This window comes from Pezoporus wallicus, unplaced genomic scaffold, assembly GCF_028554395.1.
Source record: "Pezoporus wallicus isolate ANWC-B61680 ecotype Strahan unplaced genomic scaffold, APGP_CSIRO_Pwel_v1 contig_3847, whole genome shotgun sequence".
In the NCBI taxonomy this organism is placed as follows: domain Eukaryota; kingdom Metazoa; phylum Chordata; class Aves; order Psittaciformes; family Psittacidae; genus Pezoporus; species Pezoporus wallicus.
The window spans coordinates 1,891,875-1,914,098 of record NW_026639842.1 but is presented as its reverse complement, the minus strand read 5'-3'; the positions used below and the strand labels follow the sequence as shown (position 1 = coordinate 1,914,098).

Genomic DNA, 22,224 nt, shown 5'->3' with positions numbered 1-22,224 from the left:
GACAGTATTTATGTTAGCTTTTCAGGCCATTATTTACAGTATATGATCACTCATACTGGTGGTAGAAGCAAAATCAGGGGTCTAAGATTTGTCATGCCTCTTATGATGACAGTAATTGCACTGAAATTGTGTTTAAATTTCACATTAGATGGAATATTTTATGCTACAAAATTATAAACTATTAAAATGTAAAAGCCTAACAAAGCATTAAATTTCCTTTGATGACAACCTTAATAAAATTCTATAAATACATCTGAAAGATTTGAAAAAGATTTTGTAGTTCATCAATATATAACTGTTGTTCACCCTTTTAACACAGAAAGTAAAATATGTTAAATGAGCTATTATTGCAAGTGAATTAAAATATTGCTTTTAAATTTCACAAAGTGATATTGGAAAATGAATGAAAGATAAATACATAAAAGCTAAGTAGAAGAAATGACTGTCAGCTGAATTCTTGTGCACTTATTTGGAAGTATTTTCAGTTTTAATTTATTCTGAAAAGGACTTTGCATATACAATGAACTTTAGGGTATAAAGACAGTAGCTTATATAATTATTTATCCACAGAAATAAATCTGTATTTCTTACAAGAAACAGTTCTTTAGAAGCTTTTTTGTGGAAATGTCTAAATCACTGCATCTCAGAGATTTCTAGAATGTTTTCAATTAATAGATACCACAATTTTAGGGAAAAAAAAATTCTCCCTTTTAAATGCTCTAAGAATCTTATTACTGACTTATTTATGGGTTTATTACAGAAATAATGCTATAACCCATTTCATACATTGAAGTTTTCTATAAACATTTGTGGTTTTGCCTAATTGACCCAGTGAACACAAACAACATTTATTCCCTGTGTACAGAGAAGACTTTTTTCCTTTATCTTGGATACTCTTTCAAGACTGGGGTCCTTTTTGAAATTTAATAAGGGCGCAGAAACTACCATGTACACTCCAGTGAGCCACCAAAGAAAGAACTTTAATCTTGAAATCAAGGTCCCAGTTTCACATTTAAGATGAAATCCATGTCTTCTGTTTCATCAGATTTCATATGCACTAATTTAGCTTAAGTCAATTTACCTTTCAAGTGTCTGAGTCTATTTTCTTGCTCTCACTAGCTCTGTAGGGATTAATGGCTCATTAGTGTGACTTCATATTGTCTTATTACACACGTGACCCTTAATAAAAGGCCTTCCTGCCACAATGTTTCTTTGATAATTAGATACCTACACTAAGTTGCTTTTTTAAATTATTTCATTATTTTCTGATAAGATTTTTAGCAAGCTCATTGAGCACACTAAGAATAGCTTGATCAGAATCTACAGGATGCCAGAGAAAAACTTCCTACTGTTCTCTGACCTACAGAATATATTACAAATGGACAACCAGAAAAATCAATTAATGCTTTAAACTGCTGGCACATAAGATAATGCTTTCAGAAGCATGGCTTGGTAAATTCAGAAAATCTATCCACAAGAGAAACTGCTATAAGTGGAACATATTTGAAATTCTGATGTCCCTGAAGTGTCAATACACAAAATGGTTTTGGGATTTTTTAATGTATAGTTCTAGATAAAAATGCAAAGCAGCTCAAACCTGATCACAACAGGAACTCCTAAAATTCATCATCTGTTCTCAGTCTAAAACCTAAATTATTTCTTATATCTTCTTATGCATTATATTTTTATGTAACTATGAATCTGGAACAGTGCAGAATACAGCCTTGATCTCATGGAAATCTGGCCTATTTTATCTTACTCTCATGAATAAAATTTTAGATACATTCATTAGAAAAAAAAATTGAAAAAATCAACCACAAAAGATATTCAAAATAATTTCTGATACCATGTACAGACAGTAATCCATACAGATGCATTTTGTGTATCTAAGCAGTGAAAACATGTTTATGGATTCAACCGCATGTTGTTATCACCTTTATGATAATCTATGGACCAGCATCTTCTTTAGAAGTTAAGTTTCTACCTTACTGCACTCCTGAAACATACTGCACTGTGATTTTAAGGGATGCTTTTGAACCAGCAAATATGTGAAATACAGGGTCAAATTCTGTGAATTAAATCAAAATAAACTAAGGCAAGCAGCTGAAGCCACTGGGCACTATTAATTACACAGCTTTTTTTATCTCCATGAAAAGACAATCTAGAAGAGAAATGGTTCTGCAGTATATATGCAGACCATATACTGTGGTATAATATGAAGATCTAAAGTCAAATATTCGATATCTTGCCCATCAAGGCTAGAAAAATCAATCTTTGTCCCACTGTGAAGAAAGTTTTCTAACAAAAAGCATTTTCTTTCACTTTCATTAATTTTGAGTTTTCATTTCTTAAAATAATGTAGGAGAAAGCAGAATTTACCAGTTTTAACATTCCTAAAATTGTATGCTTTTTAAAATTACCTTCCGGGGTTTGTGTGGTTGGGTTCCACTTAAAAGTCTGTAGGATAGAATAAACCATGTAAAACAGTATAATCATGCATGTAGGTATGTCATCTTCTATATATAAAGATGACATAATTGCAGGTCCTACCTCCATATCACTCTACAGAATTACAGATGGTATGTCTCTTGCCACCAATAACCGCTAAGTCACCCTACCATATCTTTCAAGCCTACAAGGAAAACGACTTCTATAATACCAAGAATATACAGAAATGTCCATACATTTTTTCTGTCATGGGAACTTGCATGAATTTCTCCTTTCAGGACAAATGTTGCAACTAAAGCTGAGAATATATGGACTTCAAATCAATTACAGCTATGTTTTGGAAGAATATGAGTTTGAATATGTAATCAGTTGCTCAGAATGTCATTCAACATTTTTTGTTGTCTTGTTTCAGAATAAAATCTCTTGTGGATAAGCTACCGTAGAAGTCTGCCTTTTTTAGCCAGTCATATGAAGAGGTGGCTGACCTGACAACTAGACACTGCATAAACTCGATAAAAGACCTGATGTTTTGAATTCTGGCACCTAAATTAACACTGGAAGGCACATTTCTTAATGAGGGATTTCAATCATTCTGTCTACTGTTTTCCTACTGGTGTTTTCAGTGCTGTTGTATGACTGGTTTCCCTTTATGATATAGATAGTGGGTTTGGTAATGTGTTTAATTCGGCTTCAGTGCCAATCTATTTCTTGTCATCTTCAAAACCCTTCCAAAAGTCACTCGGGCAAAAAATACTATAGAAGACTTACCTTCCTGTGTCAGATCCTTCAGATGCAAATATATCAGGGTGTCTGTTGTGGATTTTGTGAATGGTTGAGAGTTCCTGACCAATAACATGCTGAGTATAATCATCTTGCCAGGTAAAACCTGATAAATAATAAAACAAACAAACAAAAATAAGCAAACCCACTATTTAATAACTTGAAATGTTGGCAAAAAATGGGTGTTATTTGAACAATATATTAAAAATGAAAAGAAAAATGAAGCTTTGTGCAATTGGAACCCAAGAGTGAACTTCAGATTCTTCTCTTCTGTACAAAATCTTGTTAATCAAACTTTCCTTACAAGGGAACGAAGACTGTAGATTATGTTAGGAGATTTTGAAACTTTACTTTTAGCAGAATTTTAGGTAGTTACAAACAAGCTTTAATAGATTAAAAAAAAAAAAAAAGGTTACTTTTGACAGCTGTGGAAGAGTCAACTCATTAGCTGGTATCTGTTGAAACGTTACTTCACTACTTCCCCATTCATGGCACATTGTCCTTTCCCTGTTTTCTCCATGAAACTATACTTTTAGAACATTAAAGAGCTAGTACTGCAGTGGAAATAAGTATTTTCAGGTTTAGTGTAATACATGTGGAGGTCAATTTACATTATCTTTATACTTTAATGTTGTGACAAAGAACTTTACAACAAGGGGGAAGTGCAACTATGAAGGCAAATTCCAGTGATTACTCATTAATTACATGCACTGCCAATCTCATGGTAATTATACTTGAAATAATGATATAACTCCAAACATAGTTGTTACACTAATGATTTATCTCACAGAACTTGCCCATGCAATAATTATCTGTAATTATCTAATAACTAAATATCATGTAATTGAGGAGAATTTCTGGTTTTATGATATGCACAATAAAACATCACAAAACCCTCAAATGAATATTGACAAAAGTTTCAGACATGGTTAACCTGCTAATATTTTCCTGTAAGAAACCATCTAAAGAAAAACCCTCTCTAGCACCACATGGAAGGTAACATATTTACTGTAATTGTGGTGAGGCACACAATTAAAGAAGTCCAGTCTAGGAAGTATTCAAACTGTTCTGTTGTCTGGGATTGAGACAAGTTTTAGGAAATAAAGCCCGCATTGGGGCAAGATTTAGGTGGACTGCATCCCAAATGTCCTTTTTATTATTCAATCGTTAATAAAAATAATAATAATAAACAATATAGGACTCGTGTCAGCATGCAAGAAGGCTTTAACAAAAAAGCTCTCTGATACCTCCCCAACACTCTGCTTTTGCTCCTTCTTTCTTCTTTTTTTCTATAAAAGGTTACTTAAGTTTACTGAGGAAACACTTTACCTGAAGTCAGGTTAGATGCTAATGGCTACAGTAAATGACTCCAGCCTCTTGGGAGGGGGAAGAATCTCTATCTCTGTCTAATCTGGTTTTAGTTCTGATTCATCCTTTTCAAATGCAAATCTCACCTTTTCAAATGTGCCGTGTAAGTAGATGGATTCAAATAATTTCACAAATCTCAATCTAAGGCTGCTCAGAGCATGTTCTTATGTGAATACACAAAAATGAGTCACCATGCAGCTACTATTATTTTGGTGTAGTGTTATTACAGTGATTTTTACATGAAAGTTTTCATATATATATATATATGTATCTTTGAGTATACTTCTCTGGTGCCTAGCATTACATTTCTGTTTGTTTTATAAATTCATGCAGAAGAAAAAACTAAGATAACATTCCAGTTTATACGAATGTGCTACAAAAAAAGTTCAGCTAAAACACATATATATTTGTTATTAGCAGAGTCATAAAACCATTAATTTTATCAACTATGTGTCCAAAATCACTAGTTTCACTTTGTAATTCTAAGCCAATACTAGCTCTACAAAAGGCTAATTAATGCAAAATAAATAACATAGACTTTGAAGAAAAATACACAGAACAACTCTGCGTGGTATTAAAGGAGAGTAAATAGGTGAAAGAGAAACAGAATACTTTTTATAGATCTTAAGAAACTAGAGTTAAGGGAATATGCCTTCTCAACTGTATCTCCTAGCACTTCTACCTCACATAAGAGTTAGAACAAGACATGGATGAAAAATGCAAATTTTAACTAATTCAAAAATCCCCTTGTCAATAAGTTAATATTGCTGTTTCTTATGCAACTATCTCAGGAACTGCAATGTGTCTAAACATTATGCCAATCATTTTCCGGCATTGTTTCAGTTTCAAAAAATCTCTCCCACACACTGAGCTCAATAAAGCAGCACATTCAAGAACCATAATGCCACGCTGACAGCTGCAATCAAAATTAAAGTTGAGAAGGAGCATATGACGCCTTATGGCGACTTCCCGTTCCCTTTGTCCCTGCCATCACACCTAGCGCCAGCTCCGGCCTCACCACCCAATTATTACAATTTGTCTCCACTGGCTGAGCAGAATAACAGCAGTGCTCTTGTACACACATTACTTCCATGTCACTAACAGGGAACGGTACAGGGGGATGCCCACTTACTGATTAACAATCCCCCCTGCTGCAGGTCTGCCTAGGACCTGCATTTCCCAACCGTGAATTCCCACAGATGCACAATGCCAAGGAAAGACAGAATGAGTCCTGTAGACACTGGAGTGACACAAATACTATGACAACAGCAGCAGCAGATAGAAAATTGCTCTCAGTTGAAAAACATTGATAGTTGTGATACGCCATGAAAACTAGCCTTTGGTATAAAATTTCTTCACAAAAAGTAGCACTTTTCACTTGTGTCAGAGCCCAAGGTTTAATTTAATTTTATTTTTTTTTATTTTAATTGAAGTTCCATAACCTAAATGTATTTGAAAAGGGAATGCTGTTGTAGAGACAGCGAAGGCAAGACATTAATCACAGCCATAATCATAGCATGGTTAGGATCGGAAGGAACCTTACAGACCATCTAGTTCCATCCCCCCAACTTGCACATCAAAATCAATGGAGATGCTCCAAATATGATGTGGTCTTTCCCTGTTATCATCAAGTATTTATAGAATCATAGAATCCATTTTCCTGGATCTTTAATTTTCACAGCACAATTTATTATTAAGGATTCCACACCACAATTCATAATTAAAAACTAATCAGTCCAGGTTGGATGGGGCTTTAAGCAACCTCATCTTGCAGAAGGTGTCCCTGCCCATAGAAGGGGGGTTTGGAAGCAGATGATCTGTAAGGTCTCTTCCAAACCAAACCATTCTGCAATTGATTATTATTACCCACAACTGCAAAAATAATAATGAAACTATTATTGTTTACATTCCCATTATGTTCAACACTTAGTTACAACACTTAGCTGTTGTCAACAGAGAGAATAAATCTAAGAATTCTTTTATTAATCCAAATCAAGTAAAAAACAAGCAGTGTAAATAGTGAAGAAAACCATTTTCACAGATTCACACTGGTGAGGATATTAGCTTCAGTCTCCAAAATTGAAGTCAATCTTGTTTTCACATTTATCACACAATTTCACTTTTAGCCTGCTTAACTGGCTTTGTTGCTATACCAATTACTGAAAAATAAGAAAAATTCAAATACATATTTCCTTCTCTCGGCTATTCAATTTTTCTGATTCTTTGGCATTCTTTCCTGTGGTTTTGACTCTGGCTTTCATCTTAGAGAAACTTGATGCCTCTCCAAATATACCTGACCACATCTTTAATGCATGTAAATTTCATGAGCAACTGTTGAAAACAATAATCTGCTACTTCTCTGTCTCAACTTAGTCTAGTTCAGAATTATTCATACAAATAATCTTTACCCCCTCTTAAGGCCCAAGCAAGAAAAACAACAGCGTTTTAACTTTGCAAAGGAATTCTTGTGTGAATCAGTAGAACCCAATTTAAGTCCCTCAAAGAAACAACAGTTCTCACTGCCCGAAGCTATCACCATGCAAATCTTCTTGCTCATACTCCCAACCCATTTTCCCAGCTCACATGGCTGAGGCAACATAGGGCTTTGCAGGCAAGTCCAGTAAAAGCTGCATCTGACTGGATAACACCAAGAGACTTTTCCAGCTCTTGCACTAATTGAAGTCCAAAATGACTAGTTCTACTTCAATATATTATCCACAAAATCATTTTTACATATCAAGCTCATTCAAAGGACATTATTTTATATTGGAAGAAACCTATATACTAAAACTTGATCCTTTTTTTGTCAGTAAAATCCCTAAATAAAGATCAAAAAACCTCAGAAGTATTCAGTCTTGAAACCAAAATATGTTACTATTTTTGAGTTGTGACATTATCTTTCCCACAGTTTTTGGTAGAGTTATCCATTTTGTCCCTACACAAGGTTTTTCTCTGAGCTTCATTCAACTACTACTTCATTGCAGCCAGGAAACTCTTCATTGTAGAGCTCAGAGACTTTCATCCCCCATGCCATGTGTTGCAAATTGTTAATGACTACTTTAGCTGTCAGAACATCTGCAGAATGGGGAATGATTGGCTTTCTTCCCTATTTTCACAGCAGACAGGTCAATGTATGCTTTTCTGCAGGATGCTTTTCTGCATTCTCTAGAGGAGCTACACTTGCTCTCATCCCAGACCACCGTGTTCAGAGCTCAAGGACATGCCCAATAATGTTCATGTATTTCAGTACTGGCTAAGTCAAAATTGCTGCTTTAATGCTGAGTTTGCTATGTGCATAACAAAATTATTTCAATTGATATATTTTCTACCTAAGAATGCAGACAAAAGGTAAAATCCTGATGTTTCGTCTTAGAAGAAAAAAATAAACAAAACAACCTTGACCTTCTGAAAGCAATTTTGTAATACAATTTGCGATGGCAAAAATTGTAATGCAGAAGTTAAACCCACCTCTACAACCTCTTAATGTCCCTGTATCTTTGCCTTGGAATATCCCTTTGTTCTGAAAATTAAGACTAAAGGCAGTTTCTACAAAATCAAAAGAAAATCTACCAAGGTAGTTTTGCACTATATTTCCATGAAAACTTTAATTAAATTTGTTTGCTCTGGTCAAACATTGTGTTATCTTCTAGATGAAAAGAAATTCTAATACAGACTGTATTTGAAGAAATGACTGGCAGTTGTAAGCAGTCATCACCACTCTTGCTCATTTCAGCAAGAACTGTAGTCATCCTCTCCTGGAAGTTGTCAGGAGTCTTTGTTGTTTCCTTCCCTTTTCCACAGCATTCCCCAGCAGCAGTGCTGAGTACCAGATTTGCACTGGTTTGTTGCCCTCTTTTGGAGCTTCTAGTGGGGTCTTTATAATATGCAAGCATTTCAGTTGCTGCATTCAGCAGCTATTCACTCATGCTCACAGGCAAAGCGCTTCCATTTGAATGAACAGATGAAAGGGCTGCCTAAGGATTATGGTTTCAAATTTTCATATATTGTTTTATTATACATAAAAGTGATAATCTCCATAGAATTAAATTACCAGAATGATCTGCTTACAACCCTGATTTTAATTTACTCTAAGTAACTATCCCAGAAGGTGGAGGGAAGGCTTTTCTCTTCAGCATTTTTAGGAATTTGTATTATTTGAAAAAGCCAAATGAGTGCTTCATTTGCCAAGGAGATTATAGAATGCTCCCACAGGACTCAGTATGCAATGTTTCTTTACCTTTATTTCAGCTTTTGTAGATAGCTACAAATAATTGGTTTGTACAAGAGAAATTTTCTCAGTGTTACATAAGATTTTTCTGCCACTGGAGCTGAGAATAATGGAAGAATAATACTGTAATGCAAAATATATCATCTAACTTCCGACTAGAATAGGCTATTTTCAGAAGACTAGAGCAGGAAAAGACTTCCCAAATTCTTGAGCTAAATCCCATGCCATTCACCATGGTATACAATCTTTTTCACAAATTGATAACCCTCAACCTGAAAGCAGATGGTTCCTTTCACAGAAATGCTCTTCAGGAAGGAAGATATGCAAAAGAGGGCTTCTCACATGGCTTCAACTTCATATTAATGTTCAACCTTAATTTAACTCATGTTCAATTACATCTTTAACTTGCGTGGCTTTCTGCAGTGTCAAGGCTGTGACATATTTATAATAAGAAGAATAGTCAAATTAATATATGGCAAGTAAAGGTGCACTTTCTTTTCCTCCATTTCCTTCTGAGCCTGGACTATGCACAGACATTTCCTTGGTGCTGTCAGTTCAAGGAGTTTTCATGAAATTAGGTAAATATTCACATGCATTCAAAATGGTGATACTAAAATAAAGATGAGACACCTTTGCTTCTTTCATCGAGCTTTGAACCCACATGTGTTAGCTGACAATCACATCAAAGTGCATGTGACTATTACAGATGTAACCCAAAAACCCTGACATTGCTTCTACACTGCAAAACAGGTCTCCTTACTACATTATTCCTCTGCAATCTCCTTTTAGAATTGGTGATCTTTCCATGTGTCAAAATACCTTTCATTTTTCTGTTCCCCTCTCCTTCCTTTTCTGTCTTTTTCCTTTCCAAGATGTCTTACACCATTTGAAAATTCATTCATTTATCTCAAATGCAGGACCTCTTTAGTACTCAGACACTGGTTGTAATGCTAGACTCTATAATGCTCAAAACGAAGGTATTGTCCAAATAGTAGCTAACAATGCATACAAAAGCAGGTATTCCCTTCTCACGTTACTTTATCCATTTCATTTCATTTCATGCTAACAGTAGGACAACAGCCTTATTGGCATGAAAAATATAGTTCCTGGGAAAGGACTTTTGAAGTGCCTTCAGTCCAGGAATTAAAATATCACCGGTAACAAGGTACATTTGGTCAGAAATGTCCTGGCACTTAAATAAGCATAGAAAATTAAGTGGACATACAGGTTACATATATTCTAGCAAATCCATCTCAGATCTACAGTTCTTCATGTATTTTTAAATGCCTATGAGCATTACCGTTCTTTCGGCTCCATATAGTGGTTCTCACCCCCATTTTATGTAACTGCTGAACTCCCATTGATGTTTGTGAAAAAACAGATTTCAGCTGTTAGAGGAGTACTTTCAATTGCACATGCCAAGTCAATATACAGAGGTGCCAAAGAAGACAGTACAGCAGAGGCTGCAGATGCATTTGCATCTCCACATTTGGTTCTGAACCTAAGTGTTTAAGACTGCTGTACAGACCACTGTATCAGCAGTGTGGAGGTAACATTAGAGTGAGTCAGAACAAAGGCTTCTGCAGGATATTCACAGTATATTGCACAGAAAAAACAGACATATTTGAAACCCTTTCTCTAGCAAGGGCCTTCTGTCTCCTACTCGCCATACTCTGTCCTGCATCAAAACCAAGGCAATTTAGAACAGGAAAAAGCTGTTTTGTTTTGGTTTGCTTTTCTTAATTTTAAAAGGTAAGTGAAAAGTCTCTATCTAGTTTGTGTGGAACCATATCCTCCATTTTCCACTTTTAAACCACTTCTCTTGGACTGTAAATTCCTCCAGGAAGAGGCCATATATTATGTAAATTTGTACAGTCTCCTTATACAGCAATAACAACAACAATAATTATTATTGTTGCTATTACTATTAATAAAAGAACAGCAGTTGCAGAAGATAAGGTTCCCTTAGGAACCTTGCAAAGATCGTGGTGGCTGAAAGCTGTGAGTTTTCCAGGGAAATGTGAGCCAAGTCAGTTTGCCTGGAGCAAGGATGAACAATCTGCAGGTCACAGTTCTACCCAAAAAAATTGATTAGTGATACTCAGGTTTCATTTTGAATTCACCCCGTGTACAGAAAACACACACTGTGAATTTGTGAAAGGCAAAGTAGCATTTTCAGCTGAAGGAATATTTGAATTATCTTTTTTCTTATTCTCTTGTGCACATAAACTTTTGGGGTTTTGACCTTCCAACAACTGCAACAGAGGATGTAATGAACTTTACTGTATATTGCATGACAGACAATTTTTTTTCATGTAAGCATTTTTAGTCTTTGCATCTCAGTGCTGACAAGCTGATTACAATTAGCAAATTACTGAAGGCTCTGATTGATGGATCAGATGGACAGGCTGTGGCCAGCAGAATGAGGTTCAACAAGTCCGTGCTGCGTCCTCCATTTGGGCCACAACAACCCCATGCAATGCTACAGGCTTGGGGAAGAGCGGCTGGAAAGCCACCTAATGGAAAAGGACCCAGGGGTGTTGGTCATCCAGCTGGCTGAATATGACCCAGCTTGTCCCCAGGTGGTCAAGAAGGCCAACAGCATCCTGGCCTGTATCAGCAATAGTGTGGCCAGCAGTGACAGGGCAGTGATAACCCCTCTGTACTTGGCACTGATGAGGCAACACCTTGAATACTGTGCTCAGTTCTGGGCCCCTCATTGCAAAGACAACACTGAGGCGCTGGAGCGGGCTCAAAAAAGCGCAATAAAGCTGGTGAAGGGTCTGGAGAATGAGTCTTATGAGGAACAGCTGAGGGACCTGGGGTTGTTTAGCCTGGAGAAGAGAGGGCTCAGGGAGACCCTTATTGCTCTCTACAGCTACCTGAAAGGAAGATGTAGTGAGGTGGGGGTCAGCCTCTTCTCCCAAGTAACAAGCAATAGGACAAGAGGAAGTGGCCTTAAGCTGCGCCAGGGGAGGTTTAGATCGGATATTAGGAAAAATTTCTTAACAGAGAGGGTGATCAGGCATTGGAACAGGCTGCCCAGGGAAGTGGTGGAATCACCATTTTGGGAACTGGTCAAAAAAACACATAGATGAGGCCCTCAGTGATATGGTTTAGTGGTGGTCTTGGCAGTCCTGGGGTAATGGGTGGACTTGATGAACTTAAAGGTCTTTTCCAACCTAGCTGAATCTATGATTCTATACCGCACTACTTGTCAACTGCGGTACAGTGTTTGCCCATGTATTTAGGTGGTATCTATTTGTAAAAAATAGATAATTTGACTTATTTAAATAAAAATTGAAAAGGATTTAGTGAAAGAAGCTCTGACTGACATTTCCTACCTGATGCTCATTTTCCCTCCCTTTTTTCATGGAGTTATTACCTCAGTGAGCTTTAATAACATTTTTGGACAGTACATGTAATGCTGACTCATGGATTCACATTAGTATTTTGTCAGCTGCATGCACTCTGATTTCTAGTTCTTCCTAGCTTCTTTATTGCCTTCTGGGGTTGATCTCTACAAATACTTAAAATACGCTATGCTATAAGCTGCTATTCAGCTTTACCTCAACATAACACAACACTACTAAAAAGTGGATTTCTGACTGATTTTTTGAGCAAGATTGTCAATGAATTAAAACACATTTACACTGGAAGAACTGAAACAATAAGGTATGAATTTAAAGGCCCTAAAATTTAAGTTGCAGTGAGCACACTTCCAGCTGATGTCTATTCATAACACATCATTCAGAAAGCTTCATCATTTTTTGCTCATAAACATCACGAGTTGCTAGGTTTAAATGTCATGTACTAAAAATTCTGACATTAACAAAATGCCTCAAAACATACAATGATGACATAACGCTGAAATAAAACATACAGAGGGAGTATAAAATTGCTATTATTCCTAGGAGCAATTTTACCTTTGTGTGTTCTATGCTCAGCCAAAATCTGAATATTTTGAAGTAGCTCCACTAACTTTATGCCACACAGGCCTAACATTAACTGTGCAGACCTGTTATACATGCTATGCTCAATATGAACTATGGAGAACTTTGTCTGGTCAAAGACCATGGTTTGAGGTGTAGCCTGGACATGCAGGCTGAGCCACGGAGGAGTGAGCACCAGGACGGGGGGACTAAAAGCACATTTGCTTTCTTCAGAATCTGCTCTTCAACTTGTAAAACTACACAAACTGTGACTCACTTCTCTGTCTGCAACACTGATATAACAAAAACATAGGTGTAAAAGTTGTACTGCATTTGAATGTTATGGAACTGTGCTGATATAAACGAGGAACAATGACAAAAAGAGGGTCCACCCGGAGCTACCGCAATGTATCATTAACTAAGTGGCAGGTAAGTGCTTTTTTCTTAACTTCAGTGTATTTCTACTATTTAATGACTAGCAGCCAATATCAAGGAATTTAATATATTTTGAAAAATACTATTCATTCCAGAAATCTGTCCATCAGCAGTTTTGGATGGCATAGAAAGCAGCAAACCTTTAGAGCAAACACTGAAGTGTACCAGCAATGATGTTAGAGCATTTCGAAAACATCAGTGGTGTAGCTCGTATTTCTCTCTTTCCCTTGGTATTGTTACAGAAGATAAGCGTTCTGATCAGTGGCTGCCAGCTTTAAGAAATAATGATATATTTCTAGATAATCGATTGCTACCTATTACCATACTTTTGATGTGGGGGAACATTCATGTGCCTTATTTTCCACTTCCTCAGGGTATCCTGGTTAAATGCCACGTGCATTTTTCTCCCATGCTAAGAAAACAAAACCTGCATATTAATTCTTTTTAAGAGAGGAATAAATGTAATAAGAAAGGAACATTGATTATTCTATTCATCTATAAACTACTCCAATAGACATATAAATAATACTGAAAATTGTAATGTAGCCTTAATTATCAGCAGTGTTACTCCTCTGTTTATAACAGTCATGACAGATGAAACCTGCAGCAATCAATCTGATTGCTCTGGTAGCAGTTTAAGCTAATTCACAACAAAGGATACAAAGTTGAAAAGCCCAACTATCACATGCATTTTACAGGTATATTGATTTTTAATGTAAGACCTCTGTTTCATTGACCAGATTTCTGCTTCTTAGTAAGGAAATTATGAGCAAATATCCCTGTAAACACATCTGGGAACTAAGGCGTCCAAGAGTTCCATACACTCCTCTTTAGCTGTACCTAATATCAGAATGAAAACACAAAGAATTGCCTTCTTCTCACTCCAAAATGCTGATGGTTCCTTTCCCCAAATCAGCACCTCAGCAAGGCAATTTACTTAAAAATTGTTTGTTATCATGGCCCCAAAAGGTACAGATCTTAGAAAGGAAAGAGGAACAAGTGAATAAACCACTGAGCATTTCCTGTTTCAGCCATTTACATGCTGTAAAGCTGGCCTTCATCTGGTATTCCCTATTCACAATACCTCACACATTGTTAGCACTTTGATAGAAAAGAAATAGTCCAGAGAAATCATTTTCTTTTATACTTTAGGACTATTCGTTGAAAGAAGTAAACTAGAACCTAGGATTAACTTGTTTTATTTACTACAACAAATAAAACAGAAACATGTGGCATAGCAAATTCAACAATTTATTGTTATTTGCTATTCTTACTTACCATTTGCTTGTGTCTCTATGCAAGATAAACTATATTTATAGATACAGATTTTACTGCACTTACATTATATGACATATGAAAGAAAATATTTCCTTCTATAATGTACTTCTTAACTAAATGCCAAAAGTTCAAACATATAAAGTGAAGAAGCCTGTCCTGAGATCCAAATGAGACTGTAACTTTTGTACTTTAGCAGTCAGTCAAGTTTGATTCATTTCGCTATATGCAGTGCCAAGGTTTGCCCTTGAACATTTTACATTTTTAAAAGGTAAATGTATTCCATGCTTCTCAGAAGGGTCATTCTTGATCATCCTGTTTGCGTGAAAGTACATTTGAATTACTCAAGATTTCCAACGTTACAGCAAAGATACTCCTACACCACATTGATATGTCATCAAAAACAATTAAGTCTCTCTTCCCTCACCCATCCTGTATATAGAAAAATAATCTGTCTTGTTGACTGTGATGTTTATATACTTTGTGAGTGCGTGATTCTTTGTATTCATCTGTGATCCCACATTACAGCCAGCACTAAATAAGGCTGTATCAACTTACCAGACTGCCCTAGAACCAGCACTGCAAAGTGTACTGCAGTCATCAGGCGTACCTGCTGCTGAAGTGCCTCAAATGCCAGCCAGGATTCCCCCAGTGGCACAGAAGCAAGGTCAATTATTTTCTGTGGCTGTCCTAGAGACCAAGCAATTTATTTTGCTGGGTTATTCTGTGTGAATAAACACACTACAATAAACCTTTTTCTCCATCAGTACTGGTGAAGTTTAGCTAGACGGTTGGCTGGTTGGATGAATGGGTATAAGAAAAGGCTCCTGAACAGGAATTCACAAAACTATTGTACTGACAAAGCTAAAATAGACCCTTTCCCACTCTCCCCACACTACCTGACCCTATATTGCTATGATGAATAGGAAACAGTACATAATGTTTATTACCCTTGTTATCATTAACATTTAATGCCATGTTACACAAATCTTGTAGTCCAAATGAGGATCCTAATAGTTTTAAATCCTATTTACTTTCAGTGTAAGTTCTTCAAGTGTCCAAAAGTCAGGTCCATGAAAGAATAGCTTCTAGACAGGTATTATGATTTGGTTTTCCTTGGTATTATAGCAAATACCCTCATGTATACAGCTTAGATATATCTTCTATTATTCTTTGCATTATTTTTGTTAGCCTGGGAGAGTTTCCCTGACACAGTTTTGACAGTTACACAATTAATTTGTCTTCATTTCATTGTGTCCTCAATAATACTATGTAGGCAAACAGATGTCAAGACTTTCCAAGTGGAATGAAGCAGAAGTGAACTCACATCCCTAATAAATTGTTTACTGAATATTTATTTTTACTTGGATGACAAACTGCTAGCGAACCACTGGTGGTAAACCCCATGCTTACATGCTACAGCACAACATTTATTGAAGCAGCTATTCTTGCCAAATCTATATTGCATTTATAAATCTTCAAAATAAGCCCTGGTAAATGTCACTTCTTCTTAAATGCTCGGCGGAATCAATGACAAGCGATGCTGCCTTTGCCCTTGAAGAATTCATGTTTCGATCTAAGTCCAAATTCGAAAAGCCTGTTCAGAAACACACAGAGTGTAAACACATGTGCAATGAATGTACCAGAAGCGATGGGAAAGGAAAAGTTACTTTAAATGAAAAAGTTAAATACAAACAGGAAAGCTTGTTGATTGATTTTTTTGGACTTCCATTGTAAGCTGTGTGAAATACACTTTTTCAAAGCCCATTAACTTACTTCCATTCTGTATTGGAACATTTTACAGTGGTCTTCCATATGCTACCCAACAGCAATCAGTTTATTTTTGTGATGTTTTAGGCATCAACATCAGGCATCTTTTGAAATAAACATCATTATATAACAAATAATAAAAAAATACAGAGTATCAATACCTAATTCTAACAAAATTTATAAATTCTTCTGGCATGACACTAGGCAATACTGCACACTGTATATTTATTTGTGTTTCCTAAGTATGTATCCTCCATTTTCTGAATGATTTTTTTTTAATTATATCTTCAAATTCAAAGAGAAATGAAATACAAAACCTGAGCAGTACAGTAATAAAAATGTATGTAACTCCTCTAACTTCTTGAATGCTGCTACTGAATTGTGGAACAGTCTGCTCGGTGTCAGTGGGATGCCCATCTACAATGAGCAGAGCAGCTCTGCTAAGCAACACAGGCCAGATTTGCTGTCATGCCTGACATGGTGAAACCCAAATGCTTTTCCAAGGGAAGCATTGCTACATCCTCATTTTCCAGCTAGTTTTGTAACAGCCATGGTTTAAAAGAGCATGGGGAAGTCTATTCAGGGTTCTGAATTATACAGCAAATAGTCTGCTTCAAGAGGATGTCAACTGACTCAGTATAATGACATGTTTCTACAGCAGAGCTGCAGCTATATCATATTTTGCCCATGGAGGATTTCTCAGAGTTAGGGGAATTTCTCTGAGGACCAGTGCTGTCAGCACAGTGCAAGAAAAGAGAGCAGACAAAGAGAATCCAGGGAGAACCAGCAACAGAGAGTGTCTCTCCTCAGAAGTTACAAACCCCACAACAGTTTAAATCCTTCCCTGGCACGGAGTGTCAGGGACACAGCAGCCCTAACACACTCCTTTTATAAGGATCTTTTATTCAGGGGAGAAACTGGACATATGGTTCTCCTGACTCGACCCACACCTACCTTCAGTGCACCTCCCTCACCAGAATCAGCATTCCTTTTCTTTTTAGCAAAACCTATACTTGATTCACTCCCAAATGAAGTTGAACATGTTAATCAAACAGAATAAAATTGGCAGGGCTTGTCACAGAAATGACATTTTAATGGTAGATGAAATCTTGGGGCAATATTCACTGATAAAATACAAAGTGAAATGGAAAAAAACATTGATTCAAATCAAGACCTTCTGCTTATTGCTAGAAGTCATCACAGGAAATAAAAAAAAAAATAAAAATATTAGTCTCCATCTATTGACAGCTGCCAGGCTGCTAATTGTCTCAGAATGGATAACTGGCTTTGAAATGGGAACAGTTCAAAAGCAAACAAAAAACCACAGCCTAGATGGTGATGAGCAAAAAAATTACTTTCAAAGCACATCAAGAAAAAATGGAGAACAAAAAGTGATTAGATACTGCGTTACTTTTTATTTCATAGAATCATAGAATAGTTAGGGCTGGAAAAGATCTTAGGATCATCTAGTTCCAACCCCCCTGCCATGGACAGGGATATTAATCAAAAGGAAAAACAAACAAACACACAAAAAGTAGTTCTAATACTTTCCCAACCTTTATAGTAATATTTGATAGACACACAAACAGGATGAATAACCTAATACAGCAATTTTACTCTATTTACTATCACCCCTAGGGACAGAATGTTATAGTATATATAAAGAGTTTTATAGTGCTCCATGAGACTTTAGAATATGTGATTACTACACTACTGCATTGTTTTATTCTCAATAAAAGATAAAACCACTGCTCTTACAATTCAGATTTGGGTTTGATGTCTGCATGCAGTGATTTGTAAAGCTTATAAAACTGCTTAATCACATACCACCTCCTTTTCTCTAATTCCTGTATGCTTCGATAAATAGTTATCTTAATGCAACAATATTAGGATAATTTTAATCTTTGCAAGAGAGGTGGATTACATGGAAACTATTAAGTACTGGCAAAAGCATCACACACTGCAATTTCCAAATGTGCAATAAAAAGAGTCTTCCATTTCATCCATCAACCCTGAAGATATCTCAACTGACAAAAGATTGCAGCTCCTCTGTTTGAAAATTACTGAAATACAGATGTCAAGATGCTGGAAAGTTGCTTTTTCACCAACTCTCCCTGGCTATGTGACAACGAAGTGAGAACCTGTTGGAAGGAAGAAATGATTCCCTGTCAGTATCTTCTCAGTCTTTGTGGCTCTGATTCCATACAACTGTAAGTGACAGCCATGATTTGGAATAATAGGGGAAAAATTTTTAATGTTTCCTAAAGGCAGTGAATTAAGGGGTTAGAATAAGGCTTGTGGGAAGAAACACCGCCTGTTTGTGGTATGGGCCGCAATGAAAACTAAATAAAATACAATTTCCTATTACATAAGAATGTGTTTAGTCATCTCATAGCCTTCACTCTCCTCCCTGCACCTCTCTACAAAATGTTTGGGGATGTACAACAGAGATGAGATACAACAGGTTCCTAATCTGCAAAACAACTGAAATTTTTTTTCCTCACAGGCAATCTCACATTCGTCTGCTGCCTGATTTAGCGTTTCCATCTGGACAGTTGGCAGTCACCCGCTACAGTTCAGACTACCTCAAAACATCACACAGAGGCTTTGGACAAACTCTGATTTAGATACTCATTAAGAGAAGAAAAGGTTCTTACTAAAATCACTTCCATTTTCAGGTATATCAATCAAACGAACAGTAGTTTTGTTTTCATTATTCCAAAACCAGAAAGGTAGAAAAACACTTGCGTCATGATTTAAGCTGAGAGTCAGGCTGACAGTCAAAAAAACACAGCTCTGCACCACGTACTAAGAAGGAGAAAAATGACTGCTACTGCTGAACCCAGGACAACTTGAAAGATGAAATTATCATAATGTTAAGATTTTGTATATCTGCAAAAGCCCTGAATATCTACATATAGACTCATAGAATAGTTAGGGTTGGAAAGAACCTTAAGATCATCTAGTTCCAACCCCCCTGCCATGGGCAGGGAAACCTCACACTAAACCATCTCACCCAAGGCTCTGTCCAGGCTGGCCTTGAACACCACCAGGGATGGAGCATTCACAGCTTCTTTGGGCAACCCGCTCCAATGCCTCACCACCCTAACAGTAAAGAATTTCTTCCTTATATCTAGCCTGAAATAAACCTTACATGTTTAGTCCATTCATTTCTCCTCTATCACTTCTCCAGTTAGAAACAGATCCAAAAAAGAAGGTTCGTTATAGTTTGTTTTTGTGTTTTTTAATAAAAATCCATGTAATCAAGAGAAACGTGTAGTTCTAGAACCATCATTATTTCATTAGGGACAGTCTCTGAATATCACAGATGTCTATATTACACAAAATACGTAACTGCAGTGGCCTTCTCCTCTTCCTCTTTCTGTCATCATACTGTTAATTCCAACTGTGAAGCCACTGACCCTTGAAATTATTTTCACATGCCTGGAAAACAGATGTGGCTTTTCCTTGCTTTTATCTTTCTAGAATTGTTCTTTCAAAATTCTGTGTGCCCCCTGGAAAATATTAATTCACACAGGATTCTGTTAACAAATATCAAAACTTAGCCTTAGTTTTAGCCTTAGAGAATCAAACCTCTAATGAGGGAACTCAGAGTTCAGCTTGCATTATTTCTCACTAGTATCATAAAACCAGGTTCAGCATATGTAACGCTGCTGCAGCTTAAGCCCAGCAAGATATACCCTGAACTTTCAAATCCCTGACTCTTATTTGTACAAGCCAGGCTATGAAAACAGACATTTCTAATGAATTCACTGAGAAATCCTTAGTAGAAGTAGCAATGGCAGAGCTGTAATATTTAAAGCACCTGCAAAATTGTGCTTTCATCAGGAAAGGAACAAAAGCTTTGTTAGTTTTGAAGCTTACATTTATAGTCAGCATAAAAATTCAAAGTATCATTGCCTGCCACTATTAAGAGACAGAGGTCAAATATGGCAAGTAAAAAAAAAATTACATTCACAAGCTATACAAAAGAGAAAATGGGCTCAAATTGTATGAAGTGCAGTGACATTATTTAAATGTCTTTGTTAATCAGGGTCCTGACATAAGAGACGGTGCTGAGAAGAATTTGCTCCTCAGACTCTTCTCAGCATGGGTCAAATCTGCTTAATATTCCAAATGCTGAGTCTAGCTGAACCGCATTGCCCCTTTATGATCTCTCATCTGTTTTTTTTTTTTCTCCTTTGAATTCAAGATGCACTGGTATTTTCAGTTTTCATCACTGCTAAAGGGCAGGGAAGTTGCAGTATAAACAGTGAAGTTCCTTTCAAGCCTTGTTTATAATGATTTATACATTATACAGATGTTAGACCTGCAGAAATTCCTGCAGAAAGTCAGAACAAAAAAAGGAAAAAAGAAGCTTGGGAACGTTTACTTTCGACCTTATTTATTCTTTCCAGTTGCTCAATGAGAGACAAAAAATAGGAGTATCTGCTGATTCACACATGAAAAAAATAAGGGCAGTCAAATTTCCACCCCATATAGCCACAATGGTGTGAAGCCCATGAAAAGTAAAGAATGATGAGGTCCACAGAGCATTTTAACGTACAGATGGTGCTGCTTATTTATCTGCACCAACATGCCATTTGAAGTGTGCCCATGAGTACCATGAATATTTCAGATGGTCAGCTTTCACTCTTTCATGGATGAATAAAAGGTAAATAAATACCAAAGTCATACATTTTGTAAATCTTGCCCAGTACATTGGTCTCCCCATTCTCCAGTGATGTTTGTGGAGAACAAAAAGTGTTCCAGGATCCTTACTACAAAAGGCTGCTCTGGTCCTCCGGTTGGCACCACACTGTAAAGGATGTGCTCTGCACTCACATGACCAAGAACTTGTTTTCCTCTGTGGTTCCTTCTTCCCCTAGCATGCCTGTAGCTCCCCCAGCCATCTATAAGCTTAGCCTCTGACAGCTGCTTTACCATTACCCAGACTTGCTACCTGAGCAGTTTTGTTTCCCTGCCAAAATAATCAATCCATAGAAGACCTTCTCCCAATTCAAACAGGATATACAGCACAATGAGATGATATGAAAGAGCAACTACCCAGTTTATTTTGATTTACTGGAAACACGATGGGATTGCCCAAAGGCCTTTATCAGAGTCCAGCTGTGCTCAGAGCTGTTCCACCCTATCCGCAACAGTGCAAAGCAGTAAGATAGATGAGGTTGCTCCAGACAAGATGAGATCCAGCCCACCTGAGAACAACCATTTTCACAGTGGAGACTTAGGAAGCACATACTACTATAAAGACCAACTGCACAATTGTTGAAGATTTTGACAGCCTGATGTAAGTGAAATATTTGAGAAACTGCAATGACACAAATTGGACCATCTGATATGATTCCCTTGAGGCACTCAGAATCAAAACCAATCCAATCCTAAATACTCACTCCACAGAATGTCCTATCCTGTACTTAAAGTTAATGGCTATTTTTTTCAAATGCTGATAGAGTGGGAAATGCCCCATGTAATTCAGAAGGCACAAAGCTACTGAATTCAGCTTTGAGAACAGGTCTTCACCAAACCAGTGTCTATCATAAGGGTTTCATCCATAATGTTGAGATAGGGTGGCATACTGATTGGGTAGCTAGGGTTATACTACAGAATATTTTCCATGTTTTCAATGGGTGTAACATGCATTTCATTATTTCTTGTCCATGCCTCTGATAACTCTATGTTCACCCTGCTATAGACACCCAACCCAGTGAGAGCTTAAAGGGCTATAATTAGTCTTGCAAGTTAGGAGACACCAAGTGTTGGAAAGGCTGAAAACGCTTTGACACGTTCTTCCATGATCAGCACAAGCAGCAACAACCAGGTGCTATAGCTGAGACACTTCTATGAATGGAGGTGCACTAGATAGTGTATATACACTAGTACAAATGAACTGTATTTCATTGAACATGGGATACTTGCACTTCATTTATTAAAAGAGCCCTAGAAGACTGAAGTGAAATAAAGAAT

At 36.8% G+C, this 22,224-nt stretch overlaps 1 protein-coding gene across 3 annotated transcripts in view; it reads right to left on the bottom strand.

Moving 5' to 3' along the window:
• Window positions 1-22,224, bottom strand: part of PTPRN2 (protein tyrosine phosphatase receptor type N2) — a 655,166-nt gene that overhangs the window by 429,848 nt on the left and 203,094 nt on the right. For all 3 annotated transcript variants that reach the window (XM_057416429.1, XM_057416426.1, XM_057416428.1), the window contains one exon: window positions 3,217-3,334. In XM_057416429.1, the coding sequence (XP_057272412.1) occupies window positions 3,217-3,334 (118 nt within the window). The remainder of the gene's footprint in view (window positions 1-3,216; window positions 3,335-22,224) is intronic.